Below are 26,592 nucleotides of genomic sequence, written 5' to 3'. Positions count from 1 at the left end.
CAGCTTTCGCATCCCGCAACTACCCTCACGACCTGGTACAGAAGCAAATCACCAGAGCCACTTCCTCATCCCCTCAAACCCAGAATCCCCCACAGAAGAACCACAAAAGTGCCCCACTTGTGACAGGATACTTTCCGGGACTGGACCAGACTCTGAATGTGGCTCTCCAGCAGGGATACGACTTCCTCAAATCCTGCCCTGAAATGAGATCCATCCTTCGTAAAATCCTCCCCACTCCGCCAAGAGTGTCTTTCCGCCGTCCACCTAACCTTCGTAACCTGTTAGTTCATCCCTATGAAATCCCCAAACCACCTTCCCTACTCTCTGGCTCCTATCCTTGTAACCGCCCCCGATGCAAAACCTGTCCCATGCACCCTCCCACCACCACCTACTCCAGTCCTGTAACCCGGAAGGTGTACATGATCAAAGGCAGAGCCACGTGTGAAAGCACCCACATGATTTACCAACTGACCTGCCTACACTGTGATGCATTCTATGTGGGAATTACCAGCAACAAACTGTCCATTCGCATGAATGGACACAGGCAGACAGTGTTTGTTGGTAATGAGGATCACCCTGTGGCTAAACATGCCTTGGTGCACAGCCAGCACATCTTGGCACAGTGTTACACCGTCCGGGTTATCTGGGTACTCCCCACCAACACCAACCTATCCGAACTCCGGAGATGGGAACTTGCCCTTCAGTATATCCTCTCTTCTCGTTATCCGCCAGGCCTCAATCTCCGCTAATTTCAAGTTGCCGCCACTCATACCTCACCTGTCTTTCAACAACTTCTTTGCCTCTACACTTCCACCTCGACTGACATCTCTGCTCAAACTCTTTGTCTTTAAATATGTCTGCCTGTGTCTGTATGTGTGGATGGATATGTGTGTGTGTGTGCGAGTGTATACCTGTCCTTTTTTTCCCCCTAAGTTAAGTCTCTCCGCTCCCGGGATTGGAATGACTCCTTGCCCTCTCCCTTAAAACCCACATCCTTTCATCTTTCCCTCTCCTTCCCTCTTACCTGATGAAGCAACCGTTGGTTGCGAAAGCTAGAATTTTGTGTGTATGTTTGTGTTTGTTTGTGTGTGTATCGACCTGCCAGCGCTTTCGTTCGGTAAGTCACCTCATCTTTATTTTTATATGTAATTTTTCCCACGTGGAATGTTTCCCTCTATTATATTGATATTCTTATATTCAATCACACCTGAGGCAACTAACCCGAAACTTAACAAAAAAAAATGAAAATTATCAAATTTCAAAAATTCATAAAAATTAAGTAAACATTTGTTCCGTGTTCTTGCTCTACATGTGGCTAGTAGTGTACGATCTCTAACTATAGGAAACAATAGACTCTCATAAATTACTCCTCGTTCATTATTTTTCGGCCTAAAAAGTGGATTTTTGAAAATTTGGATAGTCAGGGAAGTGTCCGATTCCAGATAATATTGTGTTTAGTGGTATTTGGGGAGTTTTGTGATGTCAGTTTTGTGTGGTTTTGTATGGGGGTGGGTGTCTAAATTAGTTTATATTTACATCTTCAACTTTTTGTAGTCCTGTCTTCCTCAGTTGCACGCAATATTACGGTATATTGATTGCTGTCAGACGGTTCATTGGCCCGTTAGTGTCATTAGGCTTTTTGTGGAACGTGTGTGTGTGTGTGTGTGTGTGTGTGTGTGTGTGTGTGTGTGTGTTTTGATGTATTTTCATCCTCATAATGTGTACATAACGGCTTTATATGCGCCATATTGGAATCGTGGTTTATGGTCCTTTAGATTATTGTCTATTACACCAAATATCCTAAACTCAAAAATAACCAGTCAAAATGACCTCCAAAGTTTGGCTCAACAGCAGCTCCCGATCCCATAAATTGGGATCGAACACTTCCCTTGACCTACATAGCTCAAAAACATCTCCCAATACCAACATTCACAGCCACACATTGGGATCGAAACTTCCCTTGACTTGTTATCCTTACGACATCTCCACATACAGCTTGACCTATATAGCTCAAAAACACCAACATTCACAGCCACACATTGGGATCGAACACTTCCCTTGACCTGTTATCCTTACGACATCTCCACATACAACCGTCCCTGGTCCGAGATGCCGGAACTTTAAGTAAGCCTCATTTCTTCACGACATACTGAACACTTCACGACTTCACCCAAAAATCCGAATAGTTGAAGAAATTTTACTAGAGACAACGCACTGTCCCTCATCATAGCCGACAACCGAAAACTGTTGACCCTGTCAGTCATATCCATACCTACCAAAGACATAAAAAGAGCAATTTACCAAAATTCAAACACGATGCCACACTCGCAAACTAAACCAAAAACATCACCTAAACACCACCAGAGAGCACCACCGATCGCATCAAAACGACACCTACAAACATGCCACTCTCACAAACTAAATTCTGCGCCTTCGTGATGCCACACACCACAACGGGCTTACGTCACGGGTGAAAGCCGACGGGTGGGATCGGATGCTTCGGTCGACCCGAATATCCTACAACCTCCTACATATTGCACCCACAGTGATCCCAAAGACAACATTAGACTAGTTATAGCAGACACAGAGGCATTCTTCTTGCACTGTATGTGGAAATGGAACAGGAAGCAGCCTTAATGAATGATACAATGGGAAGTTCTTCTGCCAGGCACTTCACAGTGGTTTGCAGGATATTAATGTAAATATTTATCACTTTTGCTGCTCATCATCATTCATTCTCATGACAGATTTGGCGTATTTGAAGTCAGTCACATTTTGATTGTACCTTCTCCGCACTTTTTGCAATTTTCCCTGCAGAATATATCTTATTCGTTAGTAGTGGACAAGGTTTTTTTTGCAATCATCCCGCTGTACCTCATTCAAAAGACTGCGTACAGGTAATATTTTTCAGTTGTTTCTAGCAAATAAAGCTATTACCTGTCAATCCAACCTGGCCCATGGGCTACACTCAAGTAGTTTTTTATTACAATTGAGTAAAATGGATGAATATTTGGTTTGTTGTTGTTGTGGTCTTCAGTCCTGAGACTGGTTTGATGCAGCTCTCCATGCTACTCTATCCTGTGCAAGCTTCTTCATCTCCCAGTACCTACTGCAACCTACATCCTTCTGAATCTGCTTAGTGTATTCACCTCTTGGTCTCCCTCTACGATTTTTACCCTCCACGCTGCCCTCCAATACTAAATTGGTGATCCCTTGATGCCTCAGAACATGTCCTACCAACCGATCCCTTCTTCTGGTCAAGTTGTGCCACAAACTTCTCTTCTCCCCAATCCTATTCAATACTTCCTCATTAGTTATGTGATCTACCCATCTAATCTTTAGCATTCTTCTGTAGCACCACATTTCGAAAGCTTCTATTCTCTTCTTGTCCAAACTATTTATCGTCCATGTTTCACTTCCATACATGGCTACACTCCATACAAATACTTTCAGAAACGACTTCCTGACACTTAAATCTATACTCGATGTTAACAAATTTCTCTTCTTCAGAAACGCTTTCCTTGTTGCCAGTCTACATTTTATATCCTCTCTATGTATAAAATATTCTCGGTATTCTTGCCGCGTCAGTTCTAGATAAAATCTCGAGCTTTCGACGATTACCTCCATCGTCATCGTCAGGAGCTGACTGTCTCTACTGCTGCTATGGTAGCCTCTATATAGCCCGAAGACGGCTTCTGATTGGTCGGATTCTGATTGGTCGGCGATTACGTGCTGCTGTCTCAGACGGTGTCACTGTGTGCGCCGGTGGCGCCACCGCTTCCGTTTAAACGTAAACCTTGGAAGGAACGTCTCTGCTGCTTCTCTGCATCAAGCGCTCGTTTCCACGCACAGCTCAGATGGTATCCGCTATCGCGGTTAAAGTTCTTTTGGCTCATATATCCTCTCTACTTCGACCATCATCAGTTATTTTACTCCCCAAATATCAAAACTCCTTTACTACTTTATTTGTCTCATTTCCTAATCTAATTCCCTCAGCATCACCCGACTTAATTCGACTACATTCCATTATCCTCGTTTTGCTTATGTTGATGTTCATCTTATATCCTCCTTTCAAGACACTGTCCATTCCATTGAACTGCTCTTTCAAGTCCTTTGCTGTCTCTGACAGAATTACAATGTCATCGGCGAACCTCAAAGTTTTTATTTCTTCTCCATGGATTTTAATACCTACTCTGAATTTTTCCTTTGTTTCCTTTACTGCTTGCTCAATATACAGATTGAACAACATCGGGGAGAGGCTACAACCCTGTCTTACTCCCTTCCCCACCACTGCTTCCCTTTCATGTCCCTCGACTCTTATAACTGCCATCTGGTTTCTGTACAAATTGTAAATAGCCTTTCGCTCCCTGTATTTTACCCCTGCCACCTTTAGAATTTGAAAGAGAGTATTCCAGTCAACATTGTCAAAAGCTTTCTCTAAGTCTACAAATGCTAGAAACGTAGGTTTGCCTTTCCTTAATCTTTCTTCTAAGATAAGTCGTAAGGTCAGTATTGCCTCACGTGTTCCAGTGTTTCTACGGAATCCAAACTGATCTTCCATGAGGTTGGCTTCTACTAGTTTTTCCATTCGTCTGTAAAGAATTCGTGTTAGTATTTTGCAGCTGTGACTTATTAAACTGATAGTTCGGTAATTTTCACATCTGTCAACACCTGCTTTCTTTGGGATTGGAATTATTATATTCTTCTTGAAGTCTGAGGGTATTTCGCCTGTTTCATACATCTTGCGCACCAGATGGTAGAGTTTTGTCAGGACTGGCTCTCCCAGGGCCGTCAGAAGTTCCGATGGAATGTTGTCTACTCCGGGGGCCTTGTTTCGACTCAGGTCTTTCAGTACTCTGTCAAACTCTTCACGCAGTATTGTATCTCCCATTTCATCTTCATCTACATCCTCTTCCATTTCCATAATATTGTCCTCAAGTACATCGCCCTTGTATAGACCCTCTATATACTCCTTCCACCTTTCTGCTTTCCCTTCTTTGCTTAGAACTGGGTTTCCATCTGAGCTCTTGATATTCATACTGGTCGTTCTCTTATCTCCAAAGGTCTCTTTAATTTTCTTGTAGGCAGTACCTATCTTACCCCTAGTGAGATAAACCTCTACATCCTTACATTTGTCCTCTAGCCATCCCTGCGTAGCCATTTTGCACTTCCTGTCGATCTCATTTTTGAGACGTTTGTATTCCTTTTTGCCTGCTTCATTTACTGCATTTTTATGTTTTCTGCTTTCATCAATTAAATTCAATATTTCTTCTGTTACCCAAGGATTTCTACTAACCCTCGTCTTTTTACCTACTTGATCCTCTGCTGCCTTCACTACTTCATCCCTCAAAGCTACCCATTCTTCTTCTACTGTATTTCTTTCCCCCATTCCTGTCAATTGTTCCCTTATGCTCTTCCTGATATTCTGTACAATCTCTGGTTCTTTCAGTTTATCCAGGTCCCATCTCCTTAAATTCCCACCGTTTTGCAGTTTCTTCAGTTTTAATCTACAGGTCATAACCAATAGATTGTGGTCAGAGTCCACATCTGCCCCTGGAAATGTCTTACAATTTAAAACTTGGATCCTAAATCTCTGTCTTACCATTATATAATCTATCTGATACCTTTTAGTATCTCCAGGGTTCTTTCATGTATACAATCTTCTTTCATGATTCTTAAACCAAGTGGTAGCTATGAATATTTGGTACATCACTAATAAATACATCAACATGAGGCAACACATAGTGTGAGGGAATAGCCATTCACACAATGCAAGTGATTCATATTCCCCAGTGTATGTGTCTTTGGGTAAAAAATTTGTAGTTTGCTACCTTAGAGCTTCCTCTGACAGGCTGCTCCCTTACATGATGATGACTTATTGCCATCATCTGTATTGTACCTCGCTTAAATGCAACAAGTGGGTGGCCCATAATAAATTTTAGCCATTTATCATTATGCATTATGTGCTTCAGTTGCTCTATCAGTGATTATTGTTTATTCACATTTTTATTGTCTATGACATTGTAGTTTGTGGCTGCTAAGTGTGACTGTGTTTAACAGTTTGCAAATATTATTAATATTATCTAATATTATTGTTGTACTTAAAACAGATAGTGTCTATGAGACACAGCGTCAGGAAGGCCCAAGTGCACATTGTTCATAGACTGACCAGAGAAATTAACAAACTTAAGAATAGGAAAGGTAATGAGAAACAAGTTGAAAAGTGTAAAAGGAAAGCAGAAAGACTGATAGAAGAACTGCAAAATATAAAGGTTCGTCCAGTTTTATTTGAAATATGTGGCAAGGCCTGTAGTAGATATTATTGTCATTAATTCTTTTCTTTTTTCCCCCCATACAGAAACTTAAAGAAGATGATGTTTCGAAGTTTGCTATCAAAAATACTAGAGAACTACAAGAAATATTGACTGACGTAAGTGTGTTTAATCTGACATCCCGTTAGTACAAAGGTCCAGCAGTCCAGTAGAATTTGAATCTGTTTTGTTGGCCAAATAAGACTATATGAATACATTAAACACATTTCTTATTTTAAAATATGTGTAAAAATTGGTAAATATGTACAGTTACATGATAAAGACTTCTCTGTTTCTTATCATGTTATTTATGCAGTGTATACAATACTTAAGTTTCCTTTTCTCTCTTTGTCATATACGTTACAGAAAGTTATGAAAAGAAGACCAGAAACACTTTATTACTCATATCCTTTATAACTTCAAACAGTCCTTTCCCCTCTTCTAGCATGGTGTGAGTAGGTTCTAGGTGTGTTGATTGCTTTTATTCACAGTATATGTATTTGTCACGGAGTTTATTGTAGATAATCCACTTCAGTACAAACGGAATGATGATGTACATAATTTCAATACCAGAAGGAAAAATGACATTCATTACTCCACATTAAAGTTTTCTTTAGTACAAAAAGAGGTGTACAGTGCTGCAATAGGTACAAATTTTTGATCAGTTATCCAGTGTTATAAAATGTTTCACATACAGCAGAGCAAAATTTGAAAACTAACTGAGAAAGTTTCTCTTTGACAACTCCTTTTATTCCGTAGAATTACTTTTATTATAGCATTGTGTAGAATTATTTTTATTATAGCATTGTGTAAAAAGGTGGTGGGTTATTTGCTACTAATTCACATCTGTCTATCTTTTTTTTGATGTTCAGAATGTATCTGCATGCACAAATTAATTTACAGTGTGAATTTAAAGTGGCTTGTTCCACATCATTATGATATCTCGTGCAGAATGATCCATGGAACATGTAACTAACTGACTTCTTCTCCTCCTCTCTTTTTTCATTCCTTCTAACATTTCTTATGTTTGTAACAAACCCTGTTACCAACTAAGTTGAAAAATCGTAAGATTTTTACTAGAACTGAAATGATGCTTTTGTTGTTTGCAAACATGACAAAATGATGAAGATAGTTGCTACATCACATGCATTGGAGATAGTAATTATATCTTTGAACTCAAATGTTCTGAAAATAAACTGTATACAGGGTGATTCATGAAGTTATGCAAATATTTTAATATGTTGTTCTACATGCAACATTAAAGAAAAAAGTTCTTTTTAACATAGGTCTGCAAATGTTTAGTTACAGAGCTACTTCTAATAAAAGATTTTGCCTGAAATTTAGCAACTTTGCTAATATAAAGCCATTGCAAAACTGTACCAGGTTAAAATGAAGCACGACTTCTATTTATTTTTTTGTGATTGATTTGGTGAATCTAATAAAACATGTCCCAGGCATGTATCTGCAGTAGTTTTCCAGAACATCCAAAGAAGAAAAGATGTAATTTCGTAAAATTTTTATTTTGTTTACTACGTGAATTCATGTTAAACAGGAAAAAATAAAGCTCAGTGTTACGGAAGTTGTACTGAGCACATACAATTCCACAATACATTCACAATAGATGTTCAAAAATTTCTCCACCGAGTTCAATGCATTTAGCTGCATATGTATAAACAGATTTTGCTGCTCTTTTCAATTTCACAGGGTTGTTCTTAATTTCGTCTATTGCATTGAGAATGTGAGCAAGTACTGCCTCACATGTATTGACTTGTTCTCATCAACTATGTCTTTCATCCATCTCCATACACCAAAATCCATTGGTGTTAAATCGGCCAGTCTGGGTGGCCACAGACGTGTAGCACCACGACCAATCCATTTCAGAGGAAAATGTTCATTTAAATGTGTAGTAACAGTGTTGGTGAAATGTGTAGGTGTGCCGTAATGTTGAAAATACATTTGCAATCGTGTAGCAAGTGGAACATATTTGAGCAAGTGGGGAATTTCTTCTGGAAGGAATTGTAAGTACGACTCGCCAGTTACACGTACTGGAAAAATGAATGGTCCAGTAAAGTGTGTGTTGATTGTATCACACCACACATTTATGCTAAATCATTGCTGGAAATTGCATTGCACTGTTGTATGTGGGTTTGCTTGAGACCATATGTGCTTGTTATGTAAATTGTTTATACCATCTCAAGTAAAGTGCGCCTCATCAGTAAATAAAATGTATTTGTGTAACTGCGGATTAGTATTTAGCCAGTTGCACAACTCCAAGCAAAGGGCAGGATCTCTCGGATGTAAATGGTGCACTTTTTGTTTGTGATAATGATACAGATTATTGTACTTCAGTATACACCTTACCTTAGATTGTGAAATGCCTAATCATTGAGCCCCCCGTCCGTGGTTCGAGTCCTCCCTCTGGCATGGGTGTGCGTGTTGTCCTTAACAAAAGTTAGTTTAAGTAGTGTGTAAGCTGAGGGACCGATGACCTCAGCAGTTTGGTCCCATAAGACCTTACCACAATTTTCTTTAATCATTGAGAGGTACGTCATGTACTGGTACCCAGGCTACATTGAACAGTGTCCATAATATCCTCATCATCGTCTTCATGTATTGAGCACTTGTACTGATTATTAGAGAACCTGTCTCCCGTAACATTCCAAATACTCGGCTAATGGTTCGTGCATTCAAAATCATCTGAGTTGGATTACATATGCGATATTTGTTAACTGCAGCCGTAGCATCACCATCACATTTACCACAAATAAATGCCATATTGGCATATTCCTGTCATAAATTTGAAAGGCATCCCCATTTCACAAATAATCAACAAACTACAACAGTTACTATGTGGTTTCACTTAAATACACTGTTGTTATTATGTTCTTTCACTGAAAAATACAGGAAACCAACTTGTTTATAAGCTCTCTGCACATGTAATGAGAGAAAATATGGAGAAAGGAGGAGTTGCCATATATGTCAAAAGTTATCATTGTGCAAAAAGTATAGAAACAAAAAAGTTTTGTGTAGAGAAACATATAGAAGCATGTGCCTGTGAGCTTAAATTAAATAAAGGCACATTTATAATTGTAACTGTATATAGGTCCTCATCAGGAAATTTTCATCTATTTCTGAAAAATTTGGACTCCTTGTCGTGCTATCTGTCAGACAGGGGGAAGCAAATTATTATTTGTGGGGACTTCAATGTAGATTCTCTGAAAGAGGGTAATAGGAAAAATGACCTTGAAGTATTACTCGGTTCTTTCAATTTGACACCCGTTATTGATTTTCCTACTCGGGTGGTAAAGGATAGCAGCTCACTGATAGATAACTTCTTTATAGACCAAGATAAGTTTAACCAGATAAATGCTCAGCCTGTTGAGAATGGTCTTTCTGATCATGGTGCACAGCTAGTTACAATATATGACATAGCTCCATTCAGCAATACTAAACAGTCCTCCAAAGTAGTACGTTCAGTCAACAATTTAACAATTGCAAATTTCAGGGAAAGCCTACAGCAGTTAGACTGGGATGAGGTGTACCGTGAACCCGATGCCAATTTAAAATATAATTTATTTCATGACATTTTTGTAAATGCATTTGAAAACTGCTTCCCCAAGAAAATAGTTAAATATACTCGTAAGAAACCTTGTAACAAACCATGGCTTACTAAGGGTATAAAAATATCTTGTAACCGGAAAAGGGAAATGTATCTGACAGCAAGAAAGAGTAGTGACCCAGAAACTATCAAAAATTATAAAAACTACTGTGTTATATTAAGAAAAGTTATTAAAAAATCCAGGAGTATGTGTATCATATCTGAAATCAGCAACTCTGATAATAAAATTAAAACAATTTGGAATATTATTAAAAGAGAAACAGGTCAACCAAGAGCAGAGGAAGACAGTATTACCATCAAATTGAATGAAAACTTTACGAACAAAAAGTCAGAAGTTGAAAATATTTTTAATAATCATTTTCTAAATGTTGTGGATATAGTAGGATCCAGGTGTTCATTAGAAGATGCTAGGCTGTTAATGGAAGAGGCCATACCTATGCAATTTGATACAATTGAAATCTCACCCACTTCTCCCTCTGAAATTAGGAAAATTATAAACTTGCTTAAAAGCAAAAACTCACATGGAATTGATGGCATTTCCAGCAAAATACTAAAAGCTTGTTCTCAACAGATATGTAAGATTCTCAGCCACCTGTGTAATAGCTCTCTGGAACAGGGCATTTTCCCTGATAGACTGAAATATGCTATTGTTATACCTTTGCATAAAAAGGGGGATAGATCTGATGTCAACAATTACCGTCCAATCTCCCTTCTAACAGCTTTATCCAAAATTTTTGAGAAAGTAATGTATTCAAGATTAGCTTCACATATCTGTAAAAATGAAGTACTAACAAAATGTCAGTTTGGTTTCCAGAAAGGTTTTTCAACAGAAAATGCCATATATGCTTTCACCAGTCAAATTTTGAATGATCTGAATAACCGAACACCACCCATTGGGATTTTTTGTGATCTCTCAAAGGCTTTTGATTGTGTAAATCATGAAATTCTGCTAGACAAGCTCAAGTATTGTGGCATGAGTGGGACAGTGCACAAATGGTTTAATTCGTACCTAACTGGAAGAGTGCAGAAAGTTGAAATAAGTAGTTCTCGTAACATGCAAACATCAGCACATTCCTCAAACTGGGGAACTATCAAGAATGGGGTTCCACAGGGGTCAGTCTTGGGTCCTTTGTTGTTCTTATTATATATTAATGACTTGGCATTCTATATTCATGAAGAGGCAAAGTTAGTTCTCTTTGCTGATGATACAAGTATAGTAATCACACCTGAGAAACAAGAATTAACTGATGAAATTGTCAATACTGTCTTTCAGAAAATTACTAAGTGGTTCCTTGTAAACGGACTCTCACTGAATTTTGATAAGACACAGTACATACAGTTCCGTACAGTGAATGGTATGACGCCATTAATAAATATAGACCTTAATCAGAAGCATATAGCTAAGGTAGAATATTCCAAATTTTTAGGTATGTCCATTGATGAGAGATTAAATTGGAAGAAACACATTGACGATCTGCTGAAACGTTTGAGTTCAGCTACTTATGCAATAAGGGTCATTGCAAATTTTGGTGATAAACATCTTAGTAAATTAGCTTACTACGCCTATTTTCACTCATTGCTTTCATATGGCATCATATTTTGGGGTAATTCATCACTGAGGAATAAAGTATTTATTGCACAAAAGCGTGTAATCAGAATAATAGCTGGAGTCCACCCAAGATCATCCTGCAGACATTTTTAAGGATCTAGGGATATTCACAGTAGCTTCTCAGTATATATACTCTCTTATGAAATTTGTTATTAACAACCAAACCCAATTCAAAAGTAATAGCAGTGTGCATAACTACAATACTAGGAGAAAGGACGATCTTCACTATTCAAGATTAAATCTAACTTTGGCACAGAAAGGGGTGAATTATACTGGCACTAAAGTCTTTGGTCACTTACCAAATAGTATCAAAAGTCTGACAGGTAACCAACAAGTATTTAAGAAGAAATTAAAATAATTTCTGAATGACAACTCCTTCTACTCCATAGAGGAATTTTTAGATATAAATTAAGAAAAAAAACCAAAAATATTTAAAAAAATAAAAAAAATAAAAAATAAAGAAAAACAAAAAACACAAAAAAATAAAGTTGTTATATTAACTTAAGTATGTTGTTAAATTAACCTAATTATGTCATGTATTGGAAAATTCGACTCGTTCCACATCATTACGAAATATCGTATTCATGATCCATGGAACTAGTATTAATCTAATCTAATCTAATCTGAACAATTCGCTAACGGTTGCCGATAGTGACATAAACGTTTCTTCATTCTTAATGGAAAGTAAAAATTTTACTTGTATAATAATCTTTACTTCTCTGGATATTCTGGAAAACTACTTCAGATACACATCTGGGACATGATTTATTAGATTCGCCAGACCAATAACGGCAAAATAAATAGAAAACATGCTTTACTTTAACCTCGTACAGTTTTGCGATGGCTTCATGTTAGCAAAGTTGCTTAATTCCAGGCAAAAACTTTTATTAGCCGTAACTCCATAACCAAACATTTGCAGACCTATGTTTACATGAACTTTTTCGTTAGTTTTACTTGTAGAATAACATAGTTAAAATATTTGCATAACTTCATGAATCATCCTGTATAAATAATCACAAAGAGAAGGGGGTACCTACCGAAGAGGATACCTACAGCAGTAATGAAACATGCTCAACACTCTTAGTAAAAATAATGCAGGGTGATTATTAAAACTTGTATCCTGGTTGATAAGTACGCCAAAGGTTTATGTTGTTGTTTGTAGTGGAGAATGTTGGAACAGAGCATCAGAGTGTAGTTTCAGCTCTCTGACATTGCAGAAGTGTGTGCAAGTTGTGCTTGCGTGAGTGCGTGTGTGTATGTGCCTACTGCTGACAAAGGCCTTAATGGCCGAAAGCTATGATTGAGTGAATCTTTTTATTGTGCCTATCGCGACTCAGCATCTCCACTATATGGTGAGTAGCAACTTCCCTTCTCCCGTATTATTGCATCATACATGAATTTCATTGGAATAAATGTTAAGTAGTCTTGCTCAGCAAAAAATTCCTGGGATTGACCAGGAATCGAATTCGAGTTCTTTGGATTTATAATCTGGCACTTTATCACTGAGCCACCAAGTCATAACTCGCAGTCAACACTAATGATACTTGGAGAAAAATGAAATATACTTAGTAACTGCTGTAGTGGGGAGTGATGTTTTCAAAGAATGACACCAAAGGAAGTAGTCCATGTATTAGTATCCTAATTTCATTGTACCATTGTTACCTATAAAATCAGTTATAAGCTTGCCAAGAGTCCATCAAGAGGAGATGAATTAAATACACTCTCACCTTGAAGGACTTTGTAATCTCACACTCATGTGCAAACTGTTCATTGTGTTATCCTGAGCTGTGATGCTGCTCCACAGTTAATAATTCACGGAAGCATATAGCAAAATAATGGTTCAAATTCTGATTAATCTTCCTTGTCATTTTGAATGTTATTTGGAGGAGGAGGAGGCAAGTAATTGTAATTGCATTCCCCTGCCTGGAAAGAGACTACAGCAACCTAAATAACACAAAGCTTGGGATTATCCTGACTTCGAGGAGGAGGCAAGTAATTGTAATTGCATTCCCCTGCCTGGAAAGAGACTACAGCAACCTAAATAACACAAAGCTGGGGATTAACTCTTACATAGTATGCATAAGAATGTTCACTGTGAAAGTGCATGACAAGTAGTAATGTGCTACAAATAGGTTTCAGTATATTCAAATATAGGTAAATATTTTCTTTGAAAAGTCGTGTGTAATAAAGTAAACATTCAGCTACCAACAACAGCTGTTTAGTATAACTGAGAAAGTAGCAGCATTTTCCAAAGTAGCATTTTTTTAACTTCCTGGGTTTAATTTAGACGGCATATGCTTGACTAGCATTAAGCAGTATAGTGATAATTTACTGTTAATACAGATTACATTTTTACAATGCACTTATCTCCACATCCATTCTTGATGGAATCAACAGAACATGTTGAGGGAAAGAATCAAATGAGGGACAGTAGCATGTGGCGCACACAGTACCGGTTAGAGATCAGTCTTTTGAATGGTTTGGTGCTGTTCTTCACCTTTTCCTGTGTTGTATTGAGTCTTCATCTTTATATAATACTATACCAACATCTTCCTAGCAGATCAAAACTGTGTGCAGGGCCGAGGCTCGAACTTGGGACCTTTGCCTTTCGCGGGCAAGTGTTCTACCATCTGAGCTACCCAAGCACGACTCACGACCTGTCCTCACAGCTTTACTTCTGCCAGTATCTCGTCTCCTACCTTCCAAACTTTACAGAAGCTCTCCTGTGAAACTTGCAGAACTAGCACTCCTGAAAGAATTGATATTGTGGAGACATGGCTTAGCCACAGCCTGGGGAATGTTTCCAGAATGAGATTTTCACTCTGCAGCGGATTGTGCGCTGATATGAAACTTCCTGGCAGATTAAAACTGTGTGCCGGACTAAGACTCGAACTTGGGAACTTTGCCTTTCACGGGCAAGTGCTCTTCTGTAAAGTTTGGAAGGTAGGAGATGAGATATTGGCAGAAGTAAAGCTGTAAGGACAAGGACGGGTAGTGGGTCGTGCTTGGGTAGCTCAGAGGTAGTGCACTTGCCCACATTTAATGTCACCCCAGATAATCGATATGGGGTGTAACATGTAAATACATTTGCATTGTATTGTTGTACATTAGTTAACGATTAATTATTTATTTAGTAGTTATCCATATTCTTTTATGTAGTTCACAGCTAATTTACCAAATGTTTAATTTCATTGCAGATATAAGTATTTTTGTACAGGTGGGTTACTGCAGTCATTTCAGTCTTAGTGAGCAACTTTTTTTCTGTTTCTCTCCTTGTGCAACAGCTGCAGTCATCCTGTCTTGAGCGTGCCCTTGGACGACTGGCTTGTCATCCTGATGTGGAGGCACATGTACGAAAACTACGATCTGAACCTGTTGACTGGGTAGCACTTCTAGATGATCTCGGATCTCAGACAAAAATGAAGAAAAAGAAGAACAAGAAGCAAAAGACAAAACAAAATGAAAATCTGCAAAAATATGAGCCTGGGAGGTTTGTCAGGATAAGGCATACTTCTAGCAGTGAAGACCTTACCTCTGATGTGGTAATTAGTGAGGAAATTGAGACATCAGATGAGGCAAAATGGGAACATAAAATTAAAAAACCTAATACATATCCAGATGCAGCTGTAGGTGTTAATATCTCAGTGAATAAAAATAAAAGTAAACCTAAAAATACCAATCCTGTGGCATCTGATGTCCCTCAGCATTCTGTAAAAAGGAAAAATGTCGCAAGTGAAGAAAATGTTTCATCTGATGACAATAACAATTTCAGTGAATCATCAGATCAAGAGAGAGAACATTTGTCTGATGAAAGAGTCATAAGATCTGCTACCAGTGAAAACTTAAAATCATTACAGCCAGATCCTTTTTTCTTAACAGATGAAGGAGAATATTTAAGCAGTATTGTAAAAAGTGAAAGTGTACACAGTGAAGAACAGACTATGAAAAAACTTGGAAATTCTAGCAGCAGAGTGTCTACAAAATACCCCAAGATGAACAGAAATCAGAAAGGTACAGAAATTAGGGGCATACATATGGAATCCTGTATAATTACTAACTGGAATTTATTGACCATATTGTTTTCTTTTGTTTAATTGAAGAAGAAATTCTTCTTACACATGTGAAAAAACACTGGTGGCATAATACCTGTCCATTGTCTTCATTATTGGCATGGGAATAGGGGAAGTAAATGAGACTCATCAGTGGTTTTGTAGGATTTGTAGTAGAGATAGGAAGATACTAGAACAGGAGGGGAAAATTGCCGCCCTTCAGGCTGAGTTAGACAAGGCCAGGGGAGATCTTGACAGGTTAAGGAGGGAGAAGGGTAAAGAGAGGTGGGAAGTGGCAACAGGAGGAACGGGCCTAGAACTTTGTCTTACAGCTTCATGGTCAATGTGGAAAATAGATTTGACCTGTTGCTTCAGTTAGAAACTGGTGAGCCTCAAGCAGTTGCAGGTGTAGACAGGGCACAACAAACTTTCAGCAGCAAATTGAAAAGTAAGAATGTAGGGAAATCAGTAAAGAGAAAGAAAGTGTTGTTGTTAGGTAGTTCCCATGGAAGAGGTGTTGGCCAACTTTTGCAGTATGAACTAGGATCAGAATACCAGGTCACCAATTTTTTTAAACCTAGTGCTTGTCTGGAGCAGGTGACAGAGGATTTAGGATCACTTTGCTAAGATTTCACTATGGAAGACACCATGGTTATAGTGGGTGGGGCAGGTAACAATATTGACAGAGATCCTGGGCACAGTATAGAGTGTGACCGGGCAAAGATTGCACAGCATCGAAGCATACTAGTGTTGAGTTTGTATCTGTTCTTGGGCGCCATGACCGACCTCATATGAACTCTTCTGTCAAGAGAGTTAATTTGGAGCTGGAATGGCTGCTTATGTCAGGTGCAGGGTCACACATTGGTGTGGTTCCTGTTGATTCTCTCAGCAGGTGGGATTATACTAGGCATGGCCTTCACCTCAACAGGAAGGGGAAAGGTAAATTGTCTGGGGAAATAGCAGGAAAGTTAAAGGGGGGAGGCACTCTCATGAGTGGTAAAATATCAGTGGTTATAGGGTTCAGAAAAGACCCTTTTTTAGGGTAGGGAGGACAGAAAGAAAGCAAATTTTAAGAGAGGTTAGAACTGAGACAAACCTTCAGTTTGAGAAAGAAATCAAAAAACATAATTCCAGCTTATTACATCAGCATAAACAGCTATTGGTTAAGAATTTTCAACAGTCAACAGATATTTTAACTCTACCCAATTTGAACTCAGTTAATGTGAAATGTCAGCTATCTTTATTGCATCAAAATATTCGAGGACTGAGAAATAAAATTAATGAATTAACTATCTGCATAGATGAATTAGAGTCTTCAAACCCAGCTGACATAATCTGCCTCTCTGAACATCATGTGACCACTGGTATAGAACTTTTAAGTGTTACAGGGTTTCGGTTAGCATCTCACTTTTGTAGATCAGAAATGGAGAAAGGAGGAGTTGCCACATTCATCAGGAACTGTCATAAATTTAAGAACATAGACATTCATAAATTTTGCCTAGAACAGCATATGGAAGCATGTGCAACAGAAGTAGAATTTCACAAAAAATCCTTCATAATATTAAGTGTATATTGAGCACCTGCAGGCAACTTTAATCTGTTTGTAAACCACCTTGAAGCTGTACTGGCCCATTTAACAACCAAAAACAAAGAAATAGTGGTTGCTGGTGATTTCAATGTAGGTTTCCTTAAAGACTGTCCCAATAAGAACTTATTTGAGTTAGTAATACTGTCATTCAACTTAATTCCCACTGTAAAGTTCCCCACTAGGGTAGCCAATTGCTCACAGCCAGCCATTGATAATATCTTTATAGAAAAGTCCAATGAACAAAATTATATTACAAAACCAATAGTCAATGGCCTCTCAGACCATGACATGCAGTTCCTTCTGTTAAATGTTGATACTGGACAGGATATAAAATCTGTTAAATCTGAGCTCAAGAGCCAATAAGCCAAAAGTTGATTATTTTAGGACACTCCTCAGAGACACTCACTGGACTGATGTTTACAGTGCTCATGGCATGAATGAAGAATATAACACTTTTGCTAATAAAGTGCTTACCTTATTCGAACACTGTTTCTCCCAAAACTTACCAAGGTTAGAGCAAAGTCTACAAAGAAGCCATGGATTACTCAAGGAATAGGGGTATCTTGTAAAACAAAAAGAAAACTGTATCTGTCAATCCGAAACAGTTTCGATGTTGATGCTGTAGCACATTACAAGAAATACTGCAAAATATTAAAGACTGTAATATGGACGTCAAAGCAGATATATTACAAGGAAAAGATAGTCATCAGATAACAAAGTAAAGACATTATGGGATATAGTGGAGAAGACCAGTAGAACCAGACATGAAGAGGGACAAATAGCATTAAGAGTAAATGATACATTGGTGACAGATGTGTATAGTGTTGCAGAACTTTTTAACAAACATTTTATAACTGTTACTGAAAAGATGGGGTTGTCAGGTTCGGTAGATGCTGCTATGGAATACGTCATACCAGACATTTCAAGTAACTTCCACAATATGAATTTGACCCTCACTACCCCAACAGAAATAATGTCCATCATAAAATCTTTAAAATCAAAAACATCAAGTGGGTATGATGAAATATCAACAAAGTTAATTCAAGAATGTGATTCTGAGCTAAGTAACATATTAAGCTATCTGTGTAATCAGTCGTTTATCAGTGGAATATTTCATGAATGGTTGAAATATGCTGAAGTTAAGCCACTGTTTAAGGAGGGAGATAAAGAAATAGCATCAAATTACCGTCCAATTTCACTGTTGCCAGCATTCTCAAAAATTTTAGAAAAAGTAATGTGCAGTCGGCTTTATAACCATCTTATCTCAAATATCATACTGTCAAAGTCACAGTTTGGATTTGTAAAAGGTTCTGATATTGAGAAGGCTATCTACACTTACAGTGAAAATGTGCTTAATTCATTAGACAAGGCATTTGACTGTGTAAATCACAATATCCTTTTAAGTAAATTAGAATATTAAAGTGTAACAGGAAATGCTGCAAAATGGTTCAAATCTTATATCCCTGGCAGGAAACAAAGGGTGTTATTAGGAAAGAGACAGTATTAAGCTATCAGGCATCTTCCAACTGGGAACGAATTACATGTGGAGTCCCACAAGGTTCCATTTTAGGGCCCTTACTTTTTCTTGTCTAGATCAATGACCTTTCATCAGTAACATTAGCAGATGCCAAGTTCGTTTTGTTTGCCAATGATACAAACATTGCAATAAATAGCAAATCAAGTGTAGTCTTAGAAAGATCAGCTAATAAAATATTTGTGGACATTAATCACTGGCTCCTAGCCAATTCCTAGTCACTAGACTTTGAAAAAACACACTACATGCAGTTCAGAACTTGTAAGGGGTGTCCCACAGGTATATGTCTAACATACGATGACAAGAAGATTGAAGAAGTGGACAGTGTTGAATTCTTGGGATTACAGCTAGATAATAAATTCAACTGGGAGGAGCACACCACAGAACTGCTGAAGTGTCTTAACAAATCTCTGTTTGCAATGCGAATTATGTCAGACATAGGGAATATAAAAATGAAAAAGCTGGCATACTATGCTTACTTTCATTCCATAATGTCATATGGGATTATCGTTTGGGGTAATTCATCAAGCCAAGCTAAAGTTTTCCGGGCACAAAAACGTGCAGTAAGAGTTATATGTAGTGCGAACTCAAGAACATCCTGCAGGAGCCTGTTTAAGGAATTAGGTATACTAACTACTGCTTCCCAATATATTTATTCCTTAATGAAATTTGTCATTAAAAATATATCACTTTTTCAAACCAACAGCTCAATTCATGGAATCAATACTAGAAATAAGAATAATCTTCACAAGGATTTAAAGTCACTTAGTCCTGTACGAAAAGATGTGCATTATTCAGGATCACACATTTTCAATAACTTGCCAGCAGCCATAAAAAGCTTAACAACCAATGAAATTAACTTTAAGAGAAGCCTAAAGGATTTATTGGTGGCCAACTCCTTCTACTCCATTGATGAATTTCTCAGTAAAACCAACTGATTTGTATAACTTCTGCACAATTTCAGTGCAGTAATGTGTTCATTGTAAATGTGTGTGTGTGTGTGTGTGTGTGTGTGTGTGTGTGTGTGTAAGTACAATCTAACTTCTGCACCTTTTCAGTGCAGTAATGTGTTCATTGTAAGTATTATAGTAGTTGTATTACATGTTTATTACCTAATAAATAAATAAATAAACTTTTTAATTTTAAATTCAGTGCATTAGTATTTGTAAAATGACTCTTTCATATAGTGTTCATTAAAAAATGATGATCATTCCACTTGGGACCTGTGGAATGTTACATTAGCTTATTTGTTTTAGTTGTAAATATTTGTAATGTATTGTTGTTTTTCTGACATGTTCCACATCCTGGAGGACCTCCTCACTACGCATCAATTGGAATGAAAGTAAATCTAATCTAATTATTAACAATTTCTGTTCTAAGCACTTGATTGTTTGGAACCAATAACAAAAAAAACAGTGTTATATGCCTACTCAGACTTTTTGGTGTGGCACATATCACAAAATACAATATTAGGGTCAACTGAACCTATCGATACCAAATATGCCATAATGGTGTTGTTGCTTGTGGCATCATACAAGCACATACACGAAGAGAACAGAACACAGACAAAATTTTTGTGTTTATATATTTTTGTTGGAGTGTAGGTTTTGGTGGTAGGCTGATCTGTAATGTAGACCAATGTATAAGTTAGGTTGAAAAGTGACAGTTTGGTTGTGAGTAGGTGAAACGAACAAATGCAAATACAAAATCTTACTTGTGGTGATATACTGATCTGTAGTGTAGCCCAAACCCTAAGTTAGGTTGAAAGATGGCAGTTTGAATGTGAGTGGGCAAAGTGGTATTGAAGTGTCAGTTAATCCCAATATTGTAATCAACTGGCATTATATTAAATCATTTCACTTTTTGTTGGAATGATATGAAATTACATATTGTTTCAGATTTTCTGTGGCTTTCTAAAATTATGTTAGACAAGTATATGCTTGTCCAGGATGGAATGTAACAATTTTATAAGAAGGAAAGTTGGTACTCACCATATAGCGGAGATGCTGAGTCGCAGATAGGCACAACAAAAAGACTCGCACAATTATAGCTTTTGACCATTACGGCCTTCGTCAATGTGTGTGTGTGTGTGTGTGTGTGTGTGTGTATTGTTGATGAAGGCCTTAATGGCCGAAAGCTGTAATTGTGTGAGTCTTTTTGTTGTGCCTATCTGCGACTCAGCATCTCCAATATATGGTGAGTCCTAACTTTCCTTCTCATAATATTGTTAAAATATATGCTTGTGGAAGTAGTACACTGTGTGTCTCGATTAGAGAAATCTAGAGAGAAGAGGAAGCAGCTAAAATTTAGTTTGTGTCTCTCTCTCTCTCTCTCTCTCTCTCTCTCTCTCTCTCTCTCTCTCTCTCTCTCTCTCTCTCTCTGTGTGTGTGTGTGTGTGTGTGTGTGTGTGTGTGTGTGTGTGTGTAAATGGGCTTTAGATAACAGTAACTTTATAGAAAAATTAATTTTATATCCCGTGTTTATGATTGGTTTTGAAAGGTCAGTTAGTAATGGATAACGCTCTGTGTATGTTATCTGTTCGGAATTGTCTGAAAGTACACATGAGAGCTTAAGATATGTGAGTTCACATACACCAAAAGATAGATTTTTGAATTGAAACTGTGACAGTATTTCCAAAAATCTAGCTGTCAAATCAGTGTCAAATGGTCAGAGTTAGGCACTTATCTGCAGCTTCACAACACAACTGTATATTCTGTAATGAAATATGTAGTAGATGATTATTCACAGCTCAAAAGGAATAATAATGGCCATAACATACGACACAAAATAAAAATAAATATGACTTTCCTTACACTTCCTTGAAGTTGAATTTGGCTCAAAACAGGGTTCAATTATTTTATGGCAAAACTTCTGATAACCTTCCCAATGATGTAAAATGTTAACAAATAGAAAAGATTTTTTATTGTAATGATACTAAAGTAAGAAGTGTAGTACACACTCTGGCTTTGTTAATGTAATTTTCAGTGTTGTATGTATTCCATTATAAATAGACAGCAAGTACTGATGTGTGTGTGACACTCAACACCACAATATGTCATGCGAATAATCTGTAGAATAAGTAACTAACATTTTACAGATGAGAAGATATTATAAAGAAAGGAAATGAATACTTAACCCTGAGAAGTGCATTGTAAGACAATGCTCGACAATGCTTATTGCTGAAAGACACAAAAATTGGCTTTTAACTCTATTGCAATATTATATTTGAAGTTTTTATTAATTTATTGTTTTATGAGAAAGTAAGCAACTCAAGGTAACATGACAAAACAACATTGTTGGGAGGTTAGAAGGATCTGCACTGTAGTGAAGTGATCAATAAATTACAATCATCTCAAGAAGTAGACGCATACGGGATGACAAAATAATTTATCCTGAAAAAACAAAAGAACAGACCTCTGCCAAAAGCATTAATAATGTGCAATAGCAACAAAGAAGTTGGAAGCGATTACTTTGAAGTGGCATACGAGCAGTCTTGAACACATACTTTGTGATGTATTACATTACAAATAACTGTGTTTGATAGTCTTATGAACTGAGCAGTGGTAAAATGTTACAGTTACATCATGAGGAGCTGGGTTGAAGGCCTTGTGGAGCTCTACTGATAAATAGTTTTCTGTTGTTGTTCTAGATTACTCCTGATTTATCTTTGATTACTCCAGGTTTATCTTGGAGAGTCTTCAACAGTGAAGTCACAGCTTCTTCAAAGGCTGTCAGTGTCAAAGCTACAGTAGTAGTCTCTCTCTGAATGGTTTGACTGATAATGTATGCTGTATGTAGTTTGACATGTGAGTGTAAGAATCAAATTAGATATTCAGTGCATTGAACTGGTGTTGTATAGATTGCTGCTCTTTCTAAATGTTAAGTTGTGACTTTGAGTTGTACAAGTGCTACCTACCATTAATTGGTTGTGCCTCAGTATAATGTAGCTTGTTTTCCCATGGGAAGGCAGGCAGTTAGAAATGAGATTTAATAAATTAATTATGTTTGTATGAATTGGTCTTATTGACAGTTTTAGACAGTGAAAACATATTTTATATCATAATTGCAGTCAATTGTGAGGTTATTATTACTGAAATATTGCCCATACATGTGACTGACACATATATTTGTTCAGTGACTGCAGGATTAACTGTAGGCAATGACCACCTTTTGGGAGGCTTTAAGTTTGTGGTATTTTCATCTTAAATACCAGTATGTCAAAAAAAAAAATTCTAGTTGTAACATTTTTTCCTATGGATAAGATTTGTGTGATTGTAATGATTTTTAAAAAAAATTGCACTTTCCTGTAACATCCATTTTATCTCTTTTGTGTTGCGCACCACATTTTTTTGTATTTTCACTTAATGCAAACTATATATATAGTACTAACATAGTACTGCAAAGTTTTGGAGGGAATACAACTAACGATAGGAATATTGTTAACTTAATAGTTGAGGTGTTGAGTGATTGTCAGACACATGGGAAAGATCGAAATTGTCCCTAAACTTCTGACTGATTAACAGAAACACGCCATAAATACACTGAAGAGCCAAAGAAACTGCTACACCTGCCTAATATTGTGTAGACCCCCCACAAGCACACAGAAGTCCCAAAAAATGACGTGGCATGGACTCAAACTAATGCCTGAAGCAGCGCACGAGGGAATTCCATAAATGTCCATAAATCCGTAAGAGTACAAGGAGGTGTAGATCTCTTCTGAACAGCATGTTGCAAGGCATCCCAGATATAACTTTAAATGCGAACATTTTTAGGTTAGGCTTTACCGTGACTGTTACTGACATTAAATGAAACAACAAGTTTACTGTTACCAGTCACCGTTTTATTTTTTCCACGACGCGTTTCGAAGGTTTAAACCTCCATCATCGGGTGGATTTACATTAGTTACATATGTGTGTATGTTGTGTTACGACATTTGGAGGAACTTGTGGCACTGCCTAGTGGAGAAACAAGACACTATTTCAGAATATGGTTTTGGATAACTTTTGACAAAAAATTAAACTGATATTTAATGGTAAACTTTAATAAGTAAACTAGAGTACCTCCAGTGGTCACAGGTTCCTTTTTCTGTCGTAACACTTCACATGTATACTGCCACATTTGTAAACAAATATGGCGTCTGGAATCAGCTGGGTGCAAGGTTCGTACAGCAGAAGAGAAGACATAATCGCAAAGTGCAAAGAATATACATTGTAACAACATTATTACAGAATAATCGTTTAAACCATTTGGAGGTGTTTGTTTTGAGGTGTCAAATATATGTGTGTGTACTTCAGGTGGTATATAAATCCAATTTTGAAAGGTTAAAACCTTTGAAAAGTTAAAACCTTTCAAAATTGGATTTATATACCACCTGAAGTACACACACATATATTTGACACCTCAAAACAAACACCTCCAAATGGTTTAAACGATTATTCTGTAATAATGTTGTTACAATGTATATTCTTTGCACTTTGTGATTATGTCTTCTCTTCTGCTGCACGAACCTTGCACCCAGCTGATTCCAGACGCCATATTTGTTTACAAATGTGGCAGTATACATGTGAAGTGTTACGACATAAAAAGGAACCTGTGACCACTGGAGGTACTCTAGTTTACTTATTAAAGTTTACCATTAAATATCAGTTTAATTTTTTGTCAAAAGTTATCCAAAACCATATTCTGAAATAGTGTCTTGTTTCTCCACTAGGCAGTGCCACAAGTTCCTCCAAATGTCGTAACACAACATACACACATATGTAACTAATGTAAATCCACCCGATGATGGAGGTTTAAACCTTCGAAATGCGTCGTGGAAAAAATAAAACGGTGACTGGTAACAGTAAACTTGTTGTTTCATTTAAAATTAGCATCCCAGATATGCTCAATAATGTTCATGTCTGCGGAGTTTGGTGGCCAATAGAATGTCTAAACTCAGAAGAATGTTCCTGGAGCCACTCTGTAGTAATTCTGGATGTGTGTTGTATTGTCCTGCTGGAATTGCAAAGTCCATTGGAATGTACAATGGACATAAATGGATGCAATTGATCAGACAGGATGCTTATGAATGTGTCAACTGTCTGTGTCATATCTAGAGGTATCAGGGGTCTCATATCACTCCAACTGCACACGCCCCACACTATTACAGAGCCTCCACCAGGTTGAACAGTACCCTGCTGACATGCAGGGTCCATGGATTCATGAGGTTGTCTCCATACCTGTACATGTCGATCTGCTTGGTATAATTTGAAAAGACTCTCATCCGATCAGGCAACATGTTTCCAGTCATCAACAGCCTAATGTCGGTGTTGACGGGCCCAGCAAGATGTGAAGCTTTGTGTTGTACAGTCATCAAGCAGGCCTTTGGCTCTGAAATTCCATATCGATTATGCTTCGTTGAATGCTTCGCAAGCTCACACTTGTTGATGTCCCAGAATTGAAATCTGCAGCAATTTCCCAAAGGGTTGCACTTCTGTCATAGAACGATTCACTTCATTCGTCATTGATTCCATTCTTTCAGGATATTTTTCTGGGCACAGCGATGTTGGAGATTTGATGTTCTACCGGTTTCCTGATATTCACATTACACTTGTGAAATGGTCATACAGGAAAATCCCCACTTCATCGATACCTCAGAAATGCTGTGTCCCATCGGTCATGCGCCGACTATAACACCACTTCAAACTCACTTAAATCTTGATAACCTGCCATTGTAGCAGCAGTAACCGATCTAACAACTGCATTAGACACTTGTTGCCTTGTATAGGCATTGCCACCCATAGCGCCATATTCTACCTGTTAAAATCTCTCTGCATGTGAATACGCTTGCCTTTACCAGTTTCTTTTTCGCTTTAGTGTCTTTATGTACAGTTAAGTTACATTTCCCAGCCAGCTACAGTTCCCTGCACTGTAGTCTGAGTTCATTAGTCAGTAAGCTCTAAGGAAAGACTCATCCAAATTCTTAACAATGATTTTGATATTTTTCAGTGCACATTGACTATTCAAGACCCCAGCTGTACAGTGGGTGGTTACCTGTGCTCCATCCTTTCTTCATTTATAAATTGTTCATGTAATCAGTCCTCATCTGGGACTACAAATGTAGGTTATATGCTATTATCATTAAACTAAACATGAGTATCGTGTTTTCAGCCAAAAATGCCTTCAATGATGAGTTGCGAGGTCCAATGAGAGTGAAAGATGAATATAGACACATGAATGAGGGAAGAAGAACAGGAATGGAGAAAGAGAGGAAAAGATTCCAAGGGGAACCTCTCAAGAGAAAGCATACACTGAACACCCACATTAAGAGACAAAACCCAGAACTGAAAACTAGCCAGAATGGTACGTCTGTTTAAATGCCTTATTTGTGTAGAGCTTTGAGATTTATTTTCTCTTGAATTTCTGTTTTTAACATGTTCTTTTAACTTCAGATGCAGGAGTATCACTACATCCATCTTGGGAGGCGAAAAAGAAAATGCAGCAGCAACAGCTGAATATTCATGCATTTCAAGGAAAGAAGATTAAGTTTGATGATGATGAATGAAAATATGTGGAATGTTGTAACTAATAAAATATGTTATTTAAAATGTTTTTGATACTTTGATGAGGTTAGGGTACTACTGGAAGTTTGATGACATATCATTATTTTACATATTTCAGATGTGGCAACAAGACAATATGAGGGTAAAGGAGAATTAATTGTAAAGAAAAGAAAGAATATCGGTTGAACAAACACATTTCTCTTAACTGTCTGAGTAGTGTACCAAGTGGAAGATCATTTTGTTTAATATGTGAAAAATAAGAGAAGTTTTCGCCTCTTGTGTCAGAATTCCTCACTGTAGTAGACCAACATATTTGACATTGTTGAAAACAGTTATCCGTC

The 26,592-nt window shown here is 37.5% G+C and overlaps 1 protein-coding gene across 1 annotated transcript in view; it reads left to right on the top strand.

Moving 5' to 3' along the window:
• Positions 1–26,300, top strand: part of LOC124622351 (serum response factor-binding protein 1) — a 33,294-nt gene extending 6,994 nt beyond the window's left edge. The window contains exons 2-6 of the mRNA XM_047148027.1: positions 6,111–6,272; positions 6,359–6,430; positions 14,824–15,550; positions 25,860–26,051; positions 26,141–26,300. Coding sequence (XP_047003983.1) covers positions 6,111–6,272; positions 6,359–6,430; positions 14,824–15,550; positions 25,860–26,051; positions 26,141–26,253 — 1,266 coding nt within the window. The 3' untranslated portion in view covers positions 26,254–26,300. The remainder of the gene's footprint in view (positions 1–6,110; positions 6,273–6,358; positions 6,431–14,823; positions 15,551–25,859; positions 26,052–26,140) is intronic.
• Positions 26,301–26,592: the final 292 nt, after the last annotated feature.

The sequence above is a fragment of the Schistocerca americana genome, chromosome 7, assembly GCF_021461395.2.
Source record: "Schistocerca americana isolate TAMUIC-IGC-003095 chromosome 7, iqSchAmer2.1, whole genome shotgun sequence".
In the NCBI taxonomy this organism is placed as follows: domain Eukaryota; kingdom Metazoa; phylum Arthropoda; class Insecta; order Orthoptera; family Acrididae; genus Schistocerca; species Schistocerca americana.
This window is presented reverse-complemented; position numbering and strand designations above follow the sequence as displayed.